The sequence below is a fragment of the Heptranchias perlo genome, chromosome 28, assembly GCF_035084215.1.
Source record: "Heptranchias perlo isolate sHepPer1 chromosome 28, sHepPer1.hap1, whole genome shotgun sequence".
Classification (NCBI taxonomy): Eukaryota; Metazoa; Chordata; class Chondrichthyes; order Hexanchiformes; family Hexanchidae; genus Heptranchias; species Heptranchias perlo.
This window is the reverse complement of record NC_090352.1, coordinates 37,849,531-37,870,504: the sequence shown is the minus strand read 5'-3', so window position 1 is coordinate 37,870,504 and position 20,974 is coordinate 37,849,531. Positions and strand designations below refer to the sequence as shown.

Sequence of the window (20,974 nt, the reverse complement as noted above, 5' to 3'; positions counted from 1 at the left end):
CTGCTGTGTTAGCTGATCTCATTGGGGTGGGTGCAGGGGTACTACAATTAGCCTCAGCGCCCTAGACTAGGGAGGGGAGAGAAAAATCAGCTAGGGTTCTCGTTCCCGCTCCTGTTGCCGATCACTATCCAGTGACCCTTGCTGGTAACTACATGCATGTAGATATCGAGTGAGAGCCGGATTGCGTTTTCACTGACTCGGCATGAAGATTGGCCACCAGGACAGGGTACCAGAGACCTGATAGCACCCATAGAACCTTATTCCCTCATGAATCCACAACTTTGGAGATGAAGGGAGAAAATTGAAAGCAAATATATAGAGATAAATCAGAATTTGTCTTTGACTTGCAGCGGGATTTGTAACTTTTGTCAAGGCCTGACTCCTGATTTTAGATGAGTTTCATTTATTAAAGCTGCATCTTTCATGTTAAAATTAATACATTAAATTTTCATCAAGGAGCAGTGGATGTCCCTTCCGTCGTGTGGGTTAAAGCAGCGAAAATTATTTCTTTCCTTTTTTGAAGAAGACACTTTGAGGAAATATATACTGTGCGCGGGAATTGACAGACTGGAAAACCTGAAATGTGTTGTCTCATGTAAAAGGGATAATATAATACAATACATAATGTTCTCAGTAAAAACATTTTAACTGTATTTTGTACAGAGACTTGCGACACTTAATGGAATAGAGAAAATAAACCTTGGACAATACTTTTAGATATGCTGGGGCCTGGTACCAGGACAATAGGTCGCTGGTTCAGGGTGGTGAAGGGCAAGTTTAGGTTAGGTCTAATATCAGGAAATATTTCTTCATGCAGAGCTGGAGCAGGTTGTAGAAATTTTCTTAAATCTGTGGCTGACTCTAGATAAATACCTGCCCTATTCCAGCATAGTGAGTCAATAATAACTTTTAAAAGGGAATCGGATAAATACTTGAAAGGGGGGAAATTTGCAGGGCTATGGGGAAAGAGCAGGGGAGTGGGACTAATTGGATAGCTCTTTCAAAGAGCCAGCACAGGCACGATGGACCAAATGGCCTCCTCCTGTGCTGTATCATTCTATGATTCTATGAACCTGTTCTAGTTCACTCCAATTAGGTAAGATTCTTGATCCCAACTTAACTCTTAAATGTAATCATGGTATTTCCCAGTGAAGTTGAAAAGATAAAAAACTGCTTGTAATTTTAATTAAAAATGCTGGAAATGCACAGTTAGTCAATCAGCATTAGAAAAAAATGGGTTAACATTTCAGTGTAGATCTATCATCAGAACATCCGTCTTGGGATTAGACCCTTCATCTTTCCTGAGAGTCTACAACTGAAATTTTTATCCTGTCTTTTCTCTTTATAGATGCTATGTGTTACCAGCATTTTCTGCTTCTGTTAAAGTATTAATGTTTTGATTGCTCATCTCAATGAATAGCATCACTGCAGCACATGCCAAATCATCAGTCGTAACTTCTTGCAAAAGATTATATTTTGCATAAAGCAATTATTTTATGTTTGAATAGCGAAGTGGATTGAGGTAGAAAAAATATTATAAATTAATTATGTGTTTGTAGGGAGTGAATAGAATTGCTGATCCTAGCATAATATTTCTCTGCAAACTGGGATTTAACTGGATATAATTTATACAGCATTATAACAACTTACACTTTTGTAGCATCTTTAACATAGCAGAATGTCCCAGGGTGTTTGAAAGGGAGGAAACCGGATACTGATGTGACAACGCTTTCTTTTTGAGGGGGGAAGGGAATACAGAATTTGGTGAGGGAATGTTAGCAGCACTATGTGCTAAAGGAGAAGGAAAATGCAAAGTATTTCCTCCCTGTCTACATGGAAATATATACACATGAATATTTGTTGCTGTTTCAATTTAAAAAAATACGCTCTCAAATTTAGAGACTTGCATTTTAGGTCTCCTTCCCTCCAGAGACACTCTGGTGATGTTACTAATGGGGAGGGTCGCCATATGTCCTAGAGCCTCTCCATTTATTTTAATAGGCTATGTAACCTTGGACCTGCCTGGAAGCCTTCCCTAATCTGGGGAAATGTGCTACTAGTTGTCTGTGCTCCATACTCTTATGGTTTTACAATGGATATAAACTGCAATGGGCTCCATTGGGAAATGTAAAACTCCCACTTTTATGTATCAGCAGCTGGCGCCTATGCAGCAAATGTACTGTTGTCAGTTTTCACAGCACAAGTCACTTTTGTAGAGAGTAATTTTTTTTACTGTATTCTTTTCCGGAGCATGTTGTACCAGTTGCATTCCAATGAAAGTTGACTTTCTTTGTTGCTTTTTTTTATGTGTTAGTATTGCCCCTGTTGAATCATGACCCGCTTGTAGTGGTATTTATAACTGCTTTTATATGATGGTCAACTGCAGATGTGAAGGTCTCCCTTCCTCCGTTGGATGACTCCGCAGTACAAACACTCTTATTTGGTGTACCAGCTACATTTTAGACACTTGAAAATGTGGGTGAAAAAGCACTGTTGGATTAAAGGAGCTGATTTCAAAAATAATTAATTGCAGGTTGCTGGTCTTTAGTGTTTGCATCGTATATAACAATTGGGTCTCTGCATTACACAGTGGAGACCAACACTCCAGCACCTGACTGTAAAGCAAAAGATCGGCTCACGGAGCTTGCTTTCCCCAGACAGGAACAAGAAGAAGAAGTTGCAATTATATAGTGCCTTTAACGTAGTAAAATGTCCCAAGACGCTTCACAGGAGTGTTATCAAACAAAATTTGACTAGATCACTGGATTGATTCCTGGGTTGAGAGAGTTGTCCTACGAGGAGAGATTAAGTAGAATGGACCTATACTCTCTGGAGCTTAGAAGAATGAGAGGTGATCTCATTGAAACATATAAGACTCTGAGGGGGCTTGACAGGGCAGATACTGAGAGATTATTTCCCCTGGCTGACGAGTGTAGAACTAGGGGGCATAGTCTTAGGACAAGGTGCTGGCCATTTAAGACTGAGATCAGGAGGAATTTCTTCACTCAGAGGATTGTGACTCTGGAATTCTCTATCCCGAGGGCTGTGGATGCTGAGTCATTAAATATGTTCAAGACTGAGATAGATAGATAGATTTTTGAACTCGAGGGGAATCAAGGGATATGGGGATCGGGCGGGAAAGTGGAGTTGAGACCAAAGATCAGCCATGATCTTATTGAATGGTGGAGCAGGCTCGAGGGGCCGTGTGGACTACTCCTGCTCCTATTTCTTTTGTTCTTGTTCTTGTTCTTAAAATTTGATATTGAACCACATAAGATGATTTTAGGACAGGTGACCAATAGCTTGGTCAAAGAGGTAGGTTTTAAGGAGCACCTTAAAGGAGGAGTGAGGTGGAGAGGTTTAGGGAGGGAATTCCAGAAATTAGGGCTTACAGTAAAATTATGCAGTGTAAAAGCACATTATTAATAACAATAACAATAAAACTTGCAAGTAGAAAACATCCCTGGAGAAAATAAATAAAATGGATGAAGGAACGGGTGCCATGCTATGCCGGAGTTTGGATGGTTTAACGAGGTTTTTAAGGAGATAAGTTGAATATCAGAAGTTTAGGGAGGGAGTTTTGAAGACTAGGGACGAGGTGACTGAAAGCTGTCTGACCAATGGTGGAGCAAAGCAGGGGTGGGTAGGTTGGACCACAAAAGGTCAGAATGAGAGGAGCCAAGGGTGGGGGAAGGGATGTAAACAGGCAAGCACAACCTCTGCAGATCCCAAATCTGATGTCATCCATGACAGCAGTGCAAATCGCAAAGCAATGCTGCATTGTTGGAGGTGCCACCCTTCAGGTGACACGTTAAACTGAGGTCCATTCGCTAGTTCCGGTGAATGCAAAAGATATCTATGGCACTACTGGAAGAAAAGCAGTGGATCTTGCCTGCTCCCTTTGACCCACCATTAGTGGCTGTGCCATCAGCCACCTAGACCCCACGCTCTGGAATTCCCTCCCTAAACTCCACCAATTCTCCACCTCCCTCTCCTCCTTTTAAGATCCTCCTTAAAACCCATCTCTTTAACCAAGCATTTGGTTACCCCTCCTAATATCCTCATGGGTCGATTTTTTTTTTCTCCCCCTTGCGCTTCTATGACTGCTTTGGGTTGTTTTTCTACGTTAAAGGTGCGATATAAATGCAAGTTGTTGCTGCTGCTGTTGCCAACATTCCTCCCTCCACCAACATCAGGAACAGTTCAATTGGTCATTTGTCTCATTGAAGTATGTGGGATTTTGCTGTGTGCCAAATGGCTGCGCTATTTGTCTACAGTGACTGCACTTCAAAAAGTAATTCATTGTGTGTGAAGCACTTTAGGATTTTCTGACAAGGTGCTACATGAATGCAAGTTCTATTTTTTGATAGAAGACGATTACAGGGAATACTTGTCGGGCATTTTGGGAGAGCTGGAGGTTACTTGTGAAGAAGGTGGTGTCAGAATGGAATCTTAACAGTTGCTGTATTGTGACCTTGAAATCTCTTTGCAGATCTTGCGAGGAACCCAGAGTATCATGAGATGAACAATGCTGGAAATGACCCTCCATTGCTGCTGCTCATTGGATACGCAGATGGGATGCAAATTTGGAGCATCCCCGTAAGTCATTGTTTTGCCTACTTCCCCTTTTTTCAATGCAATACATTTAGTTTTTTTTCTCCCCAGGTTCGATCACTGATTTGCTGACCTCAGTGGGTGCAGCTGCAGAGGCATTTCAGTTCGCCACTTGGATTAGGGAGGGAAAGAAATCAGCCAAAGTTCCTGCTCTTGATTGCTATCTGACTTCTGCGTGTATGTGCACACACACAGAATTGCGCTTCACTGTGATGCTACCCTACAGTTGAATAGCTTGGTGGCCCTCACTGACTAGTATTCAATGTGCAGAGTGGTCATGGTCCTATCACTGGGCAGTGGTTGGTGTTCTTAGAATCGTACCCAGCATCAGTGTGTACCTTCAATGGGGGGGGGGGGGGGGGGGGGGCAACCAAAGTTCACAAAGATTCAGTAGTCCTACCACAGCTTAAAAAAATATGAGTACCAATAACATCTTTTAATTGATTAGAAAGCATAACGCTACAGCTAGGCTAGATAAACCTGTCATCATGTGAGCTTCACCTTTGCAGATTTTTATTTTTACTCCATTGGTAGCACTGTTTCCTCTGAGTTAAAAAGTTGTGGGCATGTAATCCAGGCTGACACTCCCAGTGCTGCACTGTTGGAGGTGCCGTCTTTTGGAGGTGCAGTCTTTCGGATGAGATGTTAAATCAAGGCCACCTCAGGTGGATGTGAAAGATTCCATGGCGCTATTCGAAGAAGAGCAGGGGAGTTCTTCCCAGTGTCCTGGTCAATATTTATCCCTCAACCAACATCTCTAAAAACAGATTATCTGGATGTTATTACATTGTTGTTTGTGGGCAAATTGGCTGCCGCGTTGCCTACATTACAACAGTGACTACATTTGAAAAGTACTTCATTGTCTGTAAAAAGCTCTGAGTCGTCCTGAGGTTGAGAAAGCCGCTGATAGAAATGCAAGTCTTTTTCTTTATTCATTCATTTACTGATTGTAGGACCTTGATGTGTGAAAATTGGCTGCTGCATTTGCTTACACAACAACACTCCTAAATTAATCTGGTTGCAAAACACTTTGGGATATCCAGAGGACTGGATAAGATGCTATACAAATGCAATATCTTTCTTTTGTTTGCTTTTTCTCTTCTGGTCCATGTGGCTTGAGATGTTTATTTCATTATCATCTATTCTCTGGACTGAACTATATCCTCCAGAGCATTTACAATGCAGTCTGCTCCATTTGTGAATGAATCTGATGAAAATGAATTTGCCTTAAGGACACATTTTGCCCCATGTGCTGTATCCATTTATATCACTAAAATCTCTGCATGCAAGATGTTCCAACCATGTTTTTCTCTTCAGACAGAATGTTCTTAGATGTGATGAAAAACGCCAGTAACACTGGCCACTGAAATTAAAAACAGAAAATGCTGGAAATGCACAGCGGGTTGCTCAGCATCTGAGAGAGCAGCCAGGTTCCTCCCTTAGGTGGGACCCTGTATCTGGTGAAAGGCCAACTTTTTGGGTGAGATCCATTTGACACATTCAGCTGCTAATTGACCTGCCTTGAGCATTTCCTGATGTGTTCACTGAGGTGTTAAAAAAAGGTCTATGAGGGATGATCTTGTTGCCAGGAAGCACTTGGAGAGTGTGTGCACGGGTATATATCAAGGAAGTCAATGAATTATTGAAGTACTGTAATAGAAGGTATCCACTATTATCCCAATCAACTTGTGCATTTGATCCCTTTTGAGTAATGAAGAGTTTGAAATTTAAAAGTAGCCATATCTTTGTAATATAATTTATTCAAAAATACAGTGGGAATTCTGATGTTTCTGTAGTTGTTTTTATTTTCATCCATATTATAGTGTTAAGCTTTCTTCCTTTTCTTTTGGGTTCCCCTGTGGCAGGTGCAGTTCTCTAACAGAGAAGTAATTTTTCCTTGATCCTTTGCCAGTTCCTGATCCTGTTCTGAATTTATTTTACTTTTTTTCTCTCTCTCTCCTTTTCTCTTTATTTATCTTTCTCTTTTTCTTTCTCTCGCTCAAATAATCGGTATCCCCATAGTATGTCCTGCAGGGGCACCTTTAAGTTTGGAGCTCACTCTCCAGGGAATTTGGAATGTGCAGCCACATCTAACTACTCTGTAGTGCAATGCACTGGAGCTCCAGCTGGTTTTAATTCACATTTATTTCTCTAATAATTAATTCCTTGGCTAGTCAGTTTCATTGAAACACTTCTCTTCCAGTGTTACTACATGGAAATGAAGCCAGGATTTTATCATGAGCATGAAGCATATCTGGACTTCTCAAAATACAGTGTGAAAAAGAAACCCATTTACTTAAATGTAATTCGAGACCCAATTGAGTGACTGGTGTCATACTATTATTTTTTTCTTCCCATCTTTTTTTTTATTCGTTCACGGGATGTGGGCGTCGCTGGCGAGGCCGGCATTTGTTGCCCATCCCTAATTGCCCTCGAGAAGGTGGTGGTGAGCCGCCTTCTTGAACCGCTGCAGTCCGTGTGGTGAAGGTTCTCCCACAGTGCTGTTAGGAAGGGAGTTCCAGGATTTTGACCCAGTGACGATGAAGGAACGGCGATATATTTCCAAGTCGGGATGGTGTGTGACTTGGAGGGGAACGTGCAGGTGGTGTTGTTCCCATGTGCCTGCTGCTCTTGTCCTTCTAGATGGTAGAGGTCGCGGGTTTGGGAGGTGCTGTCGAAGAAGCCTTGGCGAGTTGCTGCAGTGCATCCTGTGGATGGTACACACTGCAGCCACAGTGCACCGGTGGTGAAGGGAGTGAATGTTTAGTGTGGTGGATGGGGTGCCAATCAAGCGGGCTGCTTTATCTTGGATGGTGTCGAGCTTCTTGAGTGTTGTTGGAGCTGCACTCATCCAGGCAAGTGGAGAGTATTCCATCACACTCCTGACTTGTGCCTTGTCGATGGTGGAAAGGCTTTGGGGAGTCAGGAGGTGAGTCACTCGCCGCAGAATACCCGGCCTCTGACCTGCTCTCGTAGCCACAGTATTTATATGGCTGGTCCAGTTAAGTTTCTGGTCAATGGTGACCCCCAGGATGTTGATGGTGGGGGATTCGGTGATGGTAATGCCTTGAATGTCAGGGGGAGGTGGTTAGACTCTCTCTTGTTGGAGATGGTCATTGCCTGGCACTTATCTGGCGCGAATGTTACTTGCCACTGATGAGCCCAAGCCTGGATGTTGTCCAGGTCTTGCTGCATGCAGGCTTGGACTGCTTCATTATTTAAGGGGTTGCGAATGGAACTGAACACTGTGCAGTCATCAGCGAACATCCCCATTTCTGACCTTATGATGGAGGGAAGGTCATTGATGAAGCAGCTGAAGATGGTTGGGCCTAGGACACTGCCCTGAGGAACTCCTGCAGCAATGTCCTGGGGCTGAGATGATTGGCCTCCAACAACCACTACCATCTTCCTTTGTGCTAGGTATGACTCCAGCCACTGGAGAGTTTTCCCCCTGATTCCCATTGACTTCAATTTTACTAGGGCTCCATGGTGCCACACTCGGTCAAATGCTGCCTTGATGTCAAGGGCAGTCACTCTCACCTCACCTCTGGAATTCAGCTCTTTTGTCCATGTTTGGACCAAGGCTGTAATGAGGTCTGGAGCCGAGTGGTCCTGGCGGAACCCAAACTGAGCATCGGTGAGCAGGTTATTGGTAAGTAAGTGCCGCTTGATAGCACTGTCGATGACACCTTCCATCACTTTGCTGATGATTGAGAGTAGACTGATGGGGTGGTAATTGGCCGGATTGGATTTGTTCTGCTTTTTGTGGACAGGACATACCTGGGCAATTTTCCACATTGTCGGGTAGATGCCAATGTTGTAGCTGTACTGGAACAGCTTGGCTAGAGGCGCAGCTAGTTCTGGAGCACAAGTCTTCAGCACTACAGCTGGGATGTTGTCGGGGCCCATAGCCTTTGCTGTATCCAGTGCACTCAGCCGTTTCTTGATATCACGTGGAGTGAATCGAATTGGCCGAAGACTGGCTTCTGTGATGGTGGGGATATCGGGAGGAGGCCGAGATGGGTCATCCACTCGACACTTCTGGCTGAAGATCCTTGTCTTTTGCACTCACGTGCTGGACTCCGCCACCATTGAGAATGGGGATGTTTGCAGAGCCTCCTCCTCCCGTTAGTTGTTTAATTGTCCACCACCATTCACGACTGGATGTGGCAGGACTGCAGAGCTTTGATCTGATCCGTTGGTTGTGGAATTGCTTAGCTCTGTCTATAGCATGTTGCTTCCGCTGTTTAGCATGCATGTAGTCCTGAGTTGTAGCTTCACCAGGTTGGCACCTCATTTTTAGGTACGCCTGGTGCTGCTCCTGGCATGCTCTTCTACACTCCTCATTGAACCAGGGTTGATCCCCTGGCTTGTTAGTAATGGTAGAGTGAGGAATATGCCGGGCCATGAGGTTACAGATTGTGCTGGAATACAATTCTGCTGCTGCTGATGGCCCACAGCGCCTCATGGATGCCCAGTTTTGAGCTGCTAGATCTGTTCTGAATCTATCCCATTTAGCACGGTGGTAGTGCCACACAACACGTTGGATGGTGTCCTCACTGCGAAGACGGGACTTCATCTCCACGAGGACTGTGCGGTGGTCACTCCTACCAATACTGTCATGGACAGATGCATTTGCAACAGGTAGATTGGTGAGGACGAGGTCAAGTAAGTTTTCCCCTCGTGTTGGTTCGCTCACCACCTGCCGCAGGCCCAGTCTAGCAGCTATGTCCTTCAGGACTCGGCCAGCTCGGTCAGTAGTGGTGCTACCGAGCCACTCTTGGTGATGGACATTGAAGTCCCCCACCCAGAGTACATTTTGTGCCCTTGCTACCCTCAGTGCTTCCTCCAAGTGGTGCTCAACATGGAGGAGGACTGAAGGTGGTAATCAGCAGGAGGTTTCCTTGCCCATGTTTGACCTGATGCCATGAGATTTCATGGGGTCCAGAGTCAATGTTGAGGACTCCCAGGGCCACTCCCTCCTGACTGTATATCACTGTCCCGCCACCTCTGGTGGGTCTGTCCTGCCGGTGGGACAGGACATACCCAGGGATGGTGATGGAAGAGTCTGGGACGTTGGCTGAAAGGTATGATTCTGTGAGTATGGCTATGTCAGGCTGTTGCTTGACTAGTCTGTGGGACAGCTCTCCCAATTTTGGCACAAGTCCCCAGATGTTAGTAAGGAGGACCTTGCAGGGTCGACTGGGCTTGGTGTTTTGCCGTTGTCGTGTCCGATGCCTAGTGGTCCGATGCTGGGTGGTCCGTCCGGTTTTATTCTTCTGATGACTTTTCGTCGCGAGATTTTACAACTGAGTGGCTTGCTAGGCCATTTCAGAGGGCAATTAAGAATCAACCACATTGCTGTGGGTCTGGAGTCACATATAGGCCAGACCGGGTAAGGACGGCAGGTTTCCTTCCCTAAAGGACATTAGTGAACCAGATGGGTTTTTACGACAGTCCGGTAGTTTCATCGCCATCATTACTGATACTAGTATTTTAATTAATTGAATTTAATTAATTGAATTTAAATTCGCCAGCTGCCGTGGCGGGATTTGAACTCATGACTCTGGATTTTAGTCCAGGCCTCTGGATTACTAGTCCAGTAACATAACCACTATGCTACCGTACCCGCTCTGTGGTCCACCTTGGATTCAATTTGACAGAACCTGAGCCAATTTCCAATCACCTCAGCTGGGCTGACCAAATGGTAGCATCATCGTGGTAATGCAAGCAAACGGTCCCTACTTTTCCTGCAGTGATATTCTGAAAACCGACTTCATGCAGGGAAAGAACCCTGTACCTACTGAGAAGGAATCCAGCCGTCTGTGAAGGGAAGATTCGGATCCTTTGGAAGTATGAGACTACTTATTGGCCAATTTAGGGCTAAGAAAGATTGGTCTGAAAACATTCTTAGCTGAAAGGAATCAGATCTTTAGATCACTAAGTATTCTTATCAGTCTGGTCACACCATTGATAATCATTTTACTACTCTGCCAAGTCAGTGTATAGGTTACATTGGACCAAAAAAGGTGTAGCTTTTACTGCTGATATTTTAAAGTTTGCAAAGTGATGGATTATTACATTTCTGTGGAGGAGCCTTAGGGGCATCTAGAGGACAAGCTCAGAGTGGTGACAAAATTAATATGCAAATTGAAAGTCCCTTCCTTATAAATAATCTCTAAGCATTAGGTATTTTGTCATCGACATGCAAGGTTTACAGAGGAAAAAGTATTGGCGCAACATACAACGATTGGTCATCAATTCATGCTGTTGACCTTTAGCATCTATGGTATTCTATCTACTGGCATATCTTTAAAGAAGCCTCTGCTATTTGTCTTTCTTGAGGCTGGATCTCTGAACATTATCTTTCATCATCTAGGCTGTCCACTACATTAGAACATATAGTCAATCAAGAGTCAGCACAGGTCTTGACCACATATTCTTCAGAGAGAAATTCTTAACAGAGTCAATTTATTGATAATTTTATTGTGCCCTACTTTGAAGAACCATATTCTTGTAGAGTGAGAACCTAATTTCCGGGCAAACTGACTTAGAATTATAAATTCAAATCTTTTAGAATCAGACCCTTAACCAAACTGCATATTTTTGGATCGAATCTGCACTTATGTCCAAAGTCAACAAACCGGACAGAGTTTCTTCCTGGCCTGTCTGCCAACAATGATGGAGAGCAGAAATTTTCCATACACTCTTCAATCTTCTGTTTCTGAACACATTGTTCACAACTCTCTGGGTCATGGGTTGCAGTTAGAGTCAATTATTTGACATTATGGAGTAAATTAATCTTTGCAGTGCATAAAAATGCAGGTATGTTTTGGGAAGGACTAAGTGGCCTTTTCTTCCTGTCTTATGTTTTTATGAACTCTGGAAATGAGCCACTTCTGATTCTGTTTAGCTTTGGCTGCATTATGTTTGGAGCATAGAGCTGTATTACACACATTCCATTTTGGCACAGAAGATGAATTTTGAGTCCATAAAACCTGCTTATACTTATCAGGTATAGCCCTTAAACTTTTCTCCTTGGAAAAGCCTTCCCCACTTAAACCAATGGAATTTCTATTCTCTGAATCTTCACCCTTGTTGAACTCGATAGTTATTTTTTTAAAACCCCCTTGGAGTGTTTCATCTTCCTGGACCACATGACCTGTGCGCCTGAATGCCGATGGTTAGATGATCTGTTGCCAGGCATTAGCCAATACCACTCTGACCTGGCAACAGCAGCTTGGGGAAGATTTTCACATTTGAGTTTCCTCCTTCTCTTGCATCCACCATGCTTGTAGAGAACCGTGTGTAAGGTACGTGACTTCTACTCAGCACCTCCCCACAACAGTGAGGCTGAGGTAGGCATTCCCTTCACTGTGACAACATGTGGAACCATTATGTTCAGATATTCAACAGCTTTTGCGCTGGAGATTGTAATGTATGAAGTCTGAACCTTGTGCTTAATGCATATTATCCAGCAAAAGCATGGTAGGCAGTTTGATATTTATGAATTGCAGCTGTGTAAGTGGTCACCTGAAGTCATCACATTTGGCAGCAACATTACCAGTTCCCACAGGGTGCTCACACTGAGTTTTGATGTAGCATAGCGTTTGATCCCAGCGACATTAAAGAAACACTTACATTTCTATAGTGCCTTTCACGACCTCAGGAGATCCCAAAGTGCTTCACAGCCAATGAAGTACTTTTGAATTGTGGTCACGGTTGTGATGTAGGAAACATGGCAGCCAATTTGCGCACAAGACCCACAAACAGCAACGTGATAATGACCAGATAATCTGTTTTAGTGATGTTGGTTGACGGATAAGTATTGGCCATGGCAGTGGGGACAACTGTCCTGCTCTTCTTCAAAATAGTGACGTGGGATCTTTTACATCCACCTGAGAGGGCAGACGGGGCCTCGATTTAACGTCTCATCCGAAAGACGGCACCTCCAACAGTGCAGCACTCCCTCAGTACTGCACTGAAGTGTCAGCCTAGATTACGGGCTCAAGTCTCTGGAGTGGTATTTGAACCCACGACCTTCTGACTTAGAGGTGAGAGTGCTACCCACTGAGCCATGGCTGACTCTCGTCAGAGGAAATTAGGAAAAAAATGAGAATGCGATGCTTTGTCTAGAACTTTTTCTCTTTAGTTCTTGCCTGATAGTGCAGTTTGTTACTTTGTGACCATGTATGCAGAATTCCCAGCATCTGGATGACAGAAGAAACTGGAGATCAAATGGATCCTTCCGCTCTGACCATAAAGATTGTTTGTAAAAGTACCTTGGTGGCAACAGTTGGTTTTGGGTATCCTTAAAGAAATATTTCCTGAAGTTGATTCAGATGTCAGGGTGCATTTGATGATGTGCATGTTTGTTTCTTTTTTAAAAAAACAAACAACAATTTTTTTTGTTCCTTTTTGATTGCTTTCCCACTAACTTTGCCAGTATTCAGGAGTGAGGGCTGAATTTTCTCAGGCTTTTACCACTGCTATTGTGGAGATTTCTGAGCTTGTATGTGCATTTCTTATGCCTCTGCTTGCATGAGTGTACTATTAATTTCCCTGCTCCTCTCTCCACACCTTCCCAGTCTTCTGCTCACAGCCCTCCTAGGAATAGGAACTTGCTACGGGGCCATTGTGGGTACTATCTGATATCCTACTAGTCCATGAAATAGCCTTTTGATATACACCAACAGGTTGTAAAATCTATTCTAGAAATGGTGTGCAAGTCCTTAACTTTGTGCCTCCTTGATAAGTTAGTGGATAGATGCACCATGTGGTGTGCAACTGAGCCACACAGACCAGGAAGTTTGATCATTGATCTGTGCCGGATTAGCCAATGTCATCTAGAGCAGTGATGTGGGCAGTACAATGGGGGAGGAGATTTCAGTAAGTGTTTCCGTTCCTGATTACAATCCACTGACCTTTGAAAAGTGCACATGTTCTGTCCAAAGTCGCAGATGAAGTTGAATAGAATGAAATAATAAAAGAATAGAAATGAAGCAGTCCAAAACTAGGGGCCATAAATATAAGATGGTCACTAATAAATCCAGTAAGGATTTCAAGAGAAACTTCTTTACCAAGAGAGTGGTTAGAATGTGAAACTTGCTACCACAAGGAGTAGTTGATGAAAGTAGCATAGATGCCTTTAAAGGGAAGCTAGATAAGTACATAAGTGAGAAAGGAATAGAAGGTTATGCAGGTAGGGTTAGATAAAGTAGGGTGGGAGGAGGCTTATGTGGAGGATAAACACCGGCATGGACTAGTTGGGCTGAATGGCTGTTTCTGTGCTGTAAATTTTATGTAGTTCTATTTAATAGCCACTTGGGTGAGGTCCCAGAAAGTAGCTGCTGCCCATGGAGCTATACTCTAGTATGACCCTCTGCCTTCAGGAGGAGAGGACAAAGAATTGAGGGGAAGGTGGAAATTTTAATAATTCAATAGCAATTTTATATCACTCAACTTTGCCGAGCAGTTACAAGTGCAGGTAAAGTGATCACAAGTAGCTGTTGTTTTCTCTATTTTGGTGAAGAGTACTAATGGAGTCAGAAGTGTTGTGCAATGTCTTTAGTTACTCCAGTGATGCAGATTTGTCCCATTTTCTGTTGCAGCAATTGCTTTCTGCCGAGAAAACCAGAAGGTGGTTGTTTTTTTTTGCTTGCAAACATTTGTTATGGTTAATCTTTATTGAGTTTATGAAGTAGAAGTTACAGTACAGTAACTAAACAAAAGGTGGCACCAAAATGCTGCGTGCATGCATTCGCTTGGATGTTGCAAGCGACTAATGAAAAACTTGAGTTTCGGGAACCGGAAAAGCAACAACGAAATCTGCTGGCTGAGATGCATTGTGTTTTCAGATTTTGAAACATTATCAGTTGTCGTTTTTTTTTTAAAACAAAAGCTAATTTAATCTGCCTTAATGACCAAGGTTTTAACAAAGTTTGTGGTTGGGAGAATGATGGAATTTTAAGTTGTTTGGCAGCAAACTTTTAACGTAATATACCATTTGTCTGTTTTATGGAGTCATTGTCCTAAATCTGGAAGCAATTTACACCATAAGTTGCCTTTATCTTTAAATCCTGTCAAATGAAAGCACCAAGCGACATTGTGCAGAAATCATACAGTGCATTCCTCCTATTATCAGTGCTAATATGCCAAAGAAAATGCTAGTGTCAACAGGAAATATGTTTTTTCTCCTGCAGATCTGGACATGCTGTACAATTCATTTTTCTCTCACTTCGTTTGGCTTTTAGCCTCTTGCACCATGGACTGTTTAGCTCATTAAATGGAGGGCAGGCATCCCTTTCCGAAGCTCTACCTATGGCTCTATTAAAGTCATTGCTTGGAGGTGTATGAAAATGTTGTGAGTTGCGTTTGCGCTCTATTTCCACCCACTCACCCCCCCTCCCCATTTCTCCTTCCTGCTCATCTCTGCTCAATGTCTTTTCCACAGGTAGCTCTTGGAGGGAGTATCCAGATCCGATCATTCCATGATGTAACACCCAGTGACTTGCTAACTTTTAGTTGAGGGCCACAATCTCAACCTCGAGCTTGAGGGCCACTCTCTGGAATGCTTCATCATGAAATGACCGGATGGGGCTTTGTGCTTGCAATTTCTTTACTTAGTGAATTCCTGACTGCATTCATGACACACTGGGTGGAAACCAAATGGAGGCCAGGCACTTCCCCCACAAGAAAAGAAAAATAATGCTATATGAACGCTGGCTCTATTCTAATAGGGCCATTTATCCTGTCCTATGGAAATTGGGATAGAAATGCTCCTAATAACATTTATTAGCTTCCTATTTGTGGCCAGCAGGAAAGGAGCAAGAACAGCACCAAATCTCAGCTCAGCCAACACCCAAGGCAGGCTGTGAATGGAGGCCGAAAAACGCCAAAAGTTTTAAGTCTATTGAGTTATACAGGTTAAAGGGAAATAGGCCATAAATGTGTTCCGAGTCACATTGGGTGCCACTGGCACAGTGTGGTGGTGCACCGTTGGGTGCGTGCACACATTGTGTCCTTTTGGTTGTAAAGTTGAAAATTGAAAGACACTTTGTGTGCTTTGCACTTTGTTTTGGATTAATTGGCAAGCTGTAACAAGGGTTAAATGTAGAATAGTGCTCACCAGTTTTAATCTCGAACCAACACCTCAGATTATCACTGCTGCACCAGTGAAACATTTCTTTTTCTGACACCAGCTCATCCTGTTGGCTTGTTTAAGTGAGATTGACGATATTTAGTCTTAATTAGTTCCTAATAACGAGGGACTTTGTGCTGTGGATTTGGTCCCTAATTTATCCAAAATTCAAATGCCGTTTACTAGCAATACTGATGTAATGGCACAAATTAAAATATTAAGGAAGACTTTGGAGAAGTTCAAATGCACTCTGACTGAAAGAGAAATAATTTTGTTTGGTGCCCCTCTTGAAAACTGGTCTGTGAGTATATTATTGCTACAATGTCTGACTCAGCTGTAATCCATATTAATTTTGGTTAGGTAACTGCATTATAGAGTCTGTATTTTCCAATCTGACTGGTTAAATGCATGACTGCACATATGGCCAGGCTACAGCTTTCCCTTGTATAATGCAACTGGCGAGACATTTTAAAAATGGACTAAGATGATTGGCAAGAATGATGAGAAACTTCAGTTTACAGCTTTGTTTAAAACACTACACTTTTTTTTTCCATTAAATTTTTTTTTCTATTTGAACATAGTGCATTAAGCAATTCTGATAAAACAATGTGTAGAGTCCATAATGTAATTACCTAAAATAAAATAAAGATTTCGTAACAATAATAGCCATGTAAAAAAATCTGAGAATGCTGCTAAAATCAAAAATTATTCATACTTTGATCATAAAGTGCATTGCATCTTTTGCAGATCATTGTTACTTTAATATTTGATTTCATGCAATTAACATTGGTATTGTGGTAAGTGGCGATTTGAATTTTGGATAAACATGGGATTGTCTCCTTTCATGTTAGGAACAAGTGTTAAGAATTTATACCAGACACTTGCTTGCACCATAGCATGATAGGATGTGGGTTCACACCCACACATCTTTCTACTGCTGGTTCCTCATCTCAGCCAGACTGGCAGAAGTAGGACTTTCCCAACGGAAGGAGCAGTTGGGTGAGTCATCTTCAGCAGTTGTTACAAAACTGTTAATGGCTGGCTTAAAAAAGCAGCATTGGCAGAGGCTTGTGAGTGGATCAGTCAGCACTTGAAAGAGAACTATAGGCCTTGAGCTGAAAGCCTTCATCAGGACTGGGAAACACTAACGACACAAGTCATACGTATAGAATTGATCAGTTATGATGGAAGGAGCCTGTCTGAAACCATTAGCCCATCTTTCTCTTTCAGATGCCGACTGGCCTATTATTATGTTCAAAGTGCAGAATGACCTGTGCTGCAGTGAAAATGTCCTCACCTTGGTGAACTTGCAGCATGCGTATCAAGCAATGAACAGTTTCATTTAAAAAGCATGAAAAAGAAAAGTGGGAGGAATCGTTTGTTTAAGAATGACTTATAACCAGGCACTAGAAATGGAGAGAGAAGTGAATCTAAATTCATAGATCATGAGAAAGTATTTCATAGTTTAAAGTACCAAAATTAATAGATAGTTTGCAAAGAGGTGGAAATTTTTTTTTGAATAGGAACAACAAGCACCAGTGAGAGTTGATAAATTAACAAAATCGACAAAGATCAGATGAGGAGTGGGATTCGGCTGTGTTATATAACCTAATCTTTTCAACTCTGAATTCAGTATAAGAGACAGTCTTGGATGACTTGGAAGTTGGGTTCAAGATCAATGGAAAATCGATAAGCTAAGGCACACCTATGATGTAGTACTGATTGCAGATACAAAAGAGATTAGATGAGATACTCGAGAAGGTAAATTGGAAATATGGATTGAAAATAAATGCTAAGACACCAAAGTCAATAGTAATCACAAAGAAAGAAGAGCTCCCAAAAACTGACCTTGGAGTGAATGATACGGAAATAGAGCAAGCAGATCAAATGGTTTACATGGCTAGTCTAATAACATCAGGTGACTGAAGTTAAATTGTGGATCACAATTGAAGAGGTATTTCGCAACATGAAGGAGTTTCTGTGCATCATAATCAAACTGGTGAAGAATATGCATGATCACAAGATAATTAGGGATGAGGAAAGCTATTTGGCCCACCAGAATTCATCCATCCAGAAAGACCCTACAAGCCTCCCCCTCCATTGTCCTTCAAGGGAAACAGCATGGCTGGAAAAGCATTGGTCTGGCTGCACCTCGATTTGTGTCTGAACCGACCTGTGTTCTCAGTTACTGCCTTTAATTCAGTTGATGGTTCAATAGAAGTTATGACAGATAGGTTTGTTTTCCTGCCAGCTAGTCAGTCTAGGTCATTACTGTATAATATGTCCTGGCCAATATAAAGTTCATTAACTCTCCTTTTATTTTGGCCTAAAGCACATTAGAGCCATGAATCTTTTACATACATGTCTTTTGGCATTTATATTTGCAGTAAATTTAATGTAAAAGTATCATTTATTTCTGAAGGAGCTGGGTCAGTAGAGAAAAGAGAATGTTGTATTCCAATAATTGGAGCTGTGAAATGTTTCAAAACAGAAACTCGCACTCCACAAATATGTGGGTCTTAACAGTTGCAATCAGCACTCTATCATGGGTGTGACTTAGCCCATCGATTTACCCCCCCTCCCCCATTGATATTGAACCCCATGTTCAAGTCACCCAGACTGCCCCTCACAATAAATTCAGAGTTGGAAAAAATTGGATGATCTAATGCAACTTGTCTCACTTATCTTTGATTATTTCGTTAACTCATTATCCACTCTTGCTGCTGCTGGTTGTTCCTAGCAGACGGATTACGTAGACTAGGAGTTTATGCGGAAAATCCTTTTATAATTCTTTGAACTTAAGTTTTCTAGTTTATGGAGAAAATCTGTGCTGTAGTTTTGGAAACCACGGTATATAATGTTACATTTCAGAAATGTACTGATGCGAGACTTCTTCAAAGAAACCAGTGTTTATTTATATATTAAAAATTTTGCATTGAATCAAAAGACATTTAGTTGATTTCTCTAATTTCCAACATATTTTTTCAGAGATGCATTGTTTATGTGGTCAAAAACAAATGGAAACTCCTGATGAACGCTGTAGTTGAAAGCAGTGTTAGTCATTAATGAAAAGCAGATTATGATTAATACCTTTTGTAAGGCTGGGAGACAACAAGTATTTGTAAATTTTTGAAGCTCGGATCTTTTTATGTGACTTGTGGCAAAACTTCCAGATTTACTGAATGGTACTGACTGGGGTTGACCCAATTTCTTTTTTTGTTGCTATTGAAGTTTTGGCCGGTGTTTACACCAAAGCTTTGTCAGCTGTTATTACAGGGAACATAGTTTAACTAATTGGACAGTGACTATGAAGTGGAAGTGCTTCCAAGGGAAAGGTTTTAAAAGCATTCTTGGAGATTTTACCACATTTATATACTGTGTGTATGTGTTGTCCCTATGGAAGCCTTTTAGATATTTTTGTGACCATCAACAATGGAACATATTTCCACTTTCAGAACCCATTAAAGTCATCAGGCATGGTCAAGTCAGCTATAGCACTGCATTCTGCAGCATAAAGCTCACTCTGTTCTACCCCAACAACATTATCCCTTGGTCCACCCTCCAGTTGGGTAGGCCCTCTAATGCACTACAATGACATTTTCCAGTTCCCACATCAGTCGTCCGTGGGTGTTAGCCATGGCTCAGCTGGTTGCCCTCTCCCCTCTGAATCAGAAGGTTGTGGGTTCAAATCCCACTCCAGAAACTTGAGCACAAAATCGAGGTTGTTCTCCACTCCGGTTCTGCATTGTCGGAGGTGCTGTCTTTCTAATGAGACATTAAACCGAGGCCCCGTCTGCCCCCTCAGGTGGCCGTCAAAGATCCCATGGCACTGTTTCGAAGAAGACCACAAGAGGTCCCAGTTGTCCTGGTCAATATTTATTCCTCAACCAACATCACTTAAAAAAAAAACAGATTATATGGTCGTTATCTCAGTGCTGTTTGTGGAACCTTGCTGTGCTATATTGGTTGCCGTGTTTCCTATATTACAACAGTGACTACACCTCAAAGTACTTCATTGGCTGTAAAGCGCTTTGGGACGTCCTGCGGGCATGAAAGGTGCAAGATAAATGCTTTATGAGTACTCGGACGGATATTGCCAATTTAATCCTTCAGTTTGGGCTGCTTTCTAGCCCAGGGATGTAGGGGCCAACGATACCAACAGGTATCTTTTTTTTTCCTGCCCTCCCCTCTCCCCACATACTATTGTCCCGTCTGAGGTATAGTACTTCAGCACAGAGCAGAGATCAAACCTGGCACTTGCCTGGGTGATATGACTGAACGTGCAATGTGGCGCATTTATTGACTAAGAGGCAGGAGAACTCCCCGTTTATTCTAAGAATATCTCTGAATATTCGATCTGTGGTTATTTCTTAAATATTTCAACAAATTTGATCAACATTTTTGGGAGCAGAAACCTTATTATCCAAAATCCATATTTCCCACAACGAAACACCCACTAATCTAACAAAGATGTTGTCATCACTTGAGTTTCACAGTTGCTTTCTTTTGCCATGAAGTCTAATATAAAAGCACAATTCACACTCCGTAAAACCAGGTGTCGACAGCTGGAAGGTTTCTGCGCCTGAGTGTTTCTGATATGTTTATGGCAGGGAACCTGTATAATGGTGTTCCACTGTCTCCTGGCACCTGCTTCTTGTCCCTTACTGAAATGTGTAATTATGTTTGTTCTGAGTGGTTTCTGCATTAGCCTCCCTTTGGCTTAGAACTGTGACAGAAGAAGTGTTGAATGTGTCAGTTTAGCTTCTTAAACAATGAAGAGTCATTTTCACTGGCTTCAGGTGGGTGGGGCAAATCATGTTGCCCAACAGTCTAAGACATTTGTAACTGATGCTAGATTGGGATCAGGTTGTTTGGTGGGCAGTCCTGAATTGAATTTGGATTATTTCTAATGTTAACACCACGATGTTCTACATTATTGTTTCATTTGGGACAACTAAGATCACTGACTTGTCATAGAGTTTAGGCACTTTCCCTCTTCTCTCTCTTCCCCCTTTTTTCTCTGCTTTCACACATTACCTCTTCCCCGCCCCCCTACCAGCACCTCATTACAAATAGTAAACTTTACCAAGAAAAGATATAATATTGCTTTCTGTTTTTTAAAAATTCATTCTTGGGATGTGGGCATCGCTGGCAAGGCCGGCATTTATTGCCCATCCCTAGTTATCCTGAGAAGGTGATGGTGGGCCGCCTTCTTTAATC

General features: G+C 42.3%; 1 protein-coding gene across 7 annotated transcripts in view; it reads left to right on the top strand.

Annotated features, from left to right (window-relative positions):
- Nucleotides 1-20,974, top strand: part of bcas3 (BCAS3 microtubule associated cell migration factor) — a 666,368-nt gene that overhangs the window by 23,722 nt on the left and 621,672 nt on the right. For all 7 annotated transcript variants that reach the window (XR_010968541.1, XR_010968542.1, XM_068008504.1 and 4 more), the window contains exon 5: nt 4,493-4,599. Coding sequence is in view for 5 of the 7 variants with exons in the window: in XM_068008504.1 (XP_067864605.1) it covers nt 4,493-4,599 (107 nt within the window). In the remaining 2 variants the exon portion in view is untranslated. The remainder of the gene's footprint in view (nt 1-4,492; nt 4,600-20,974) is intronic.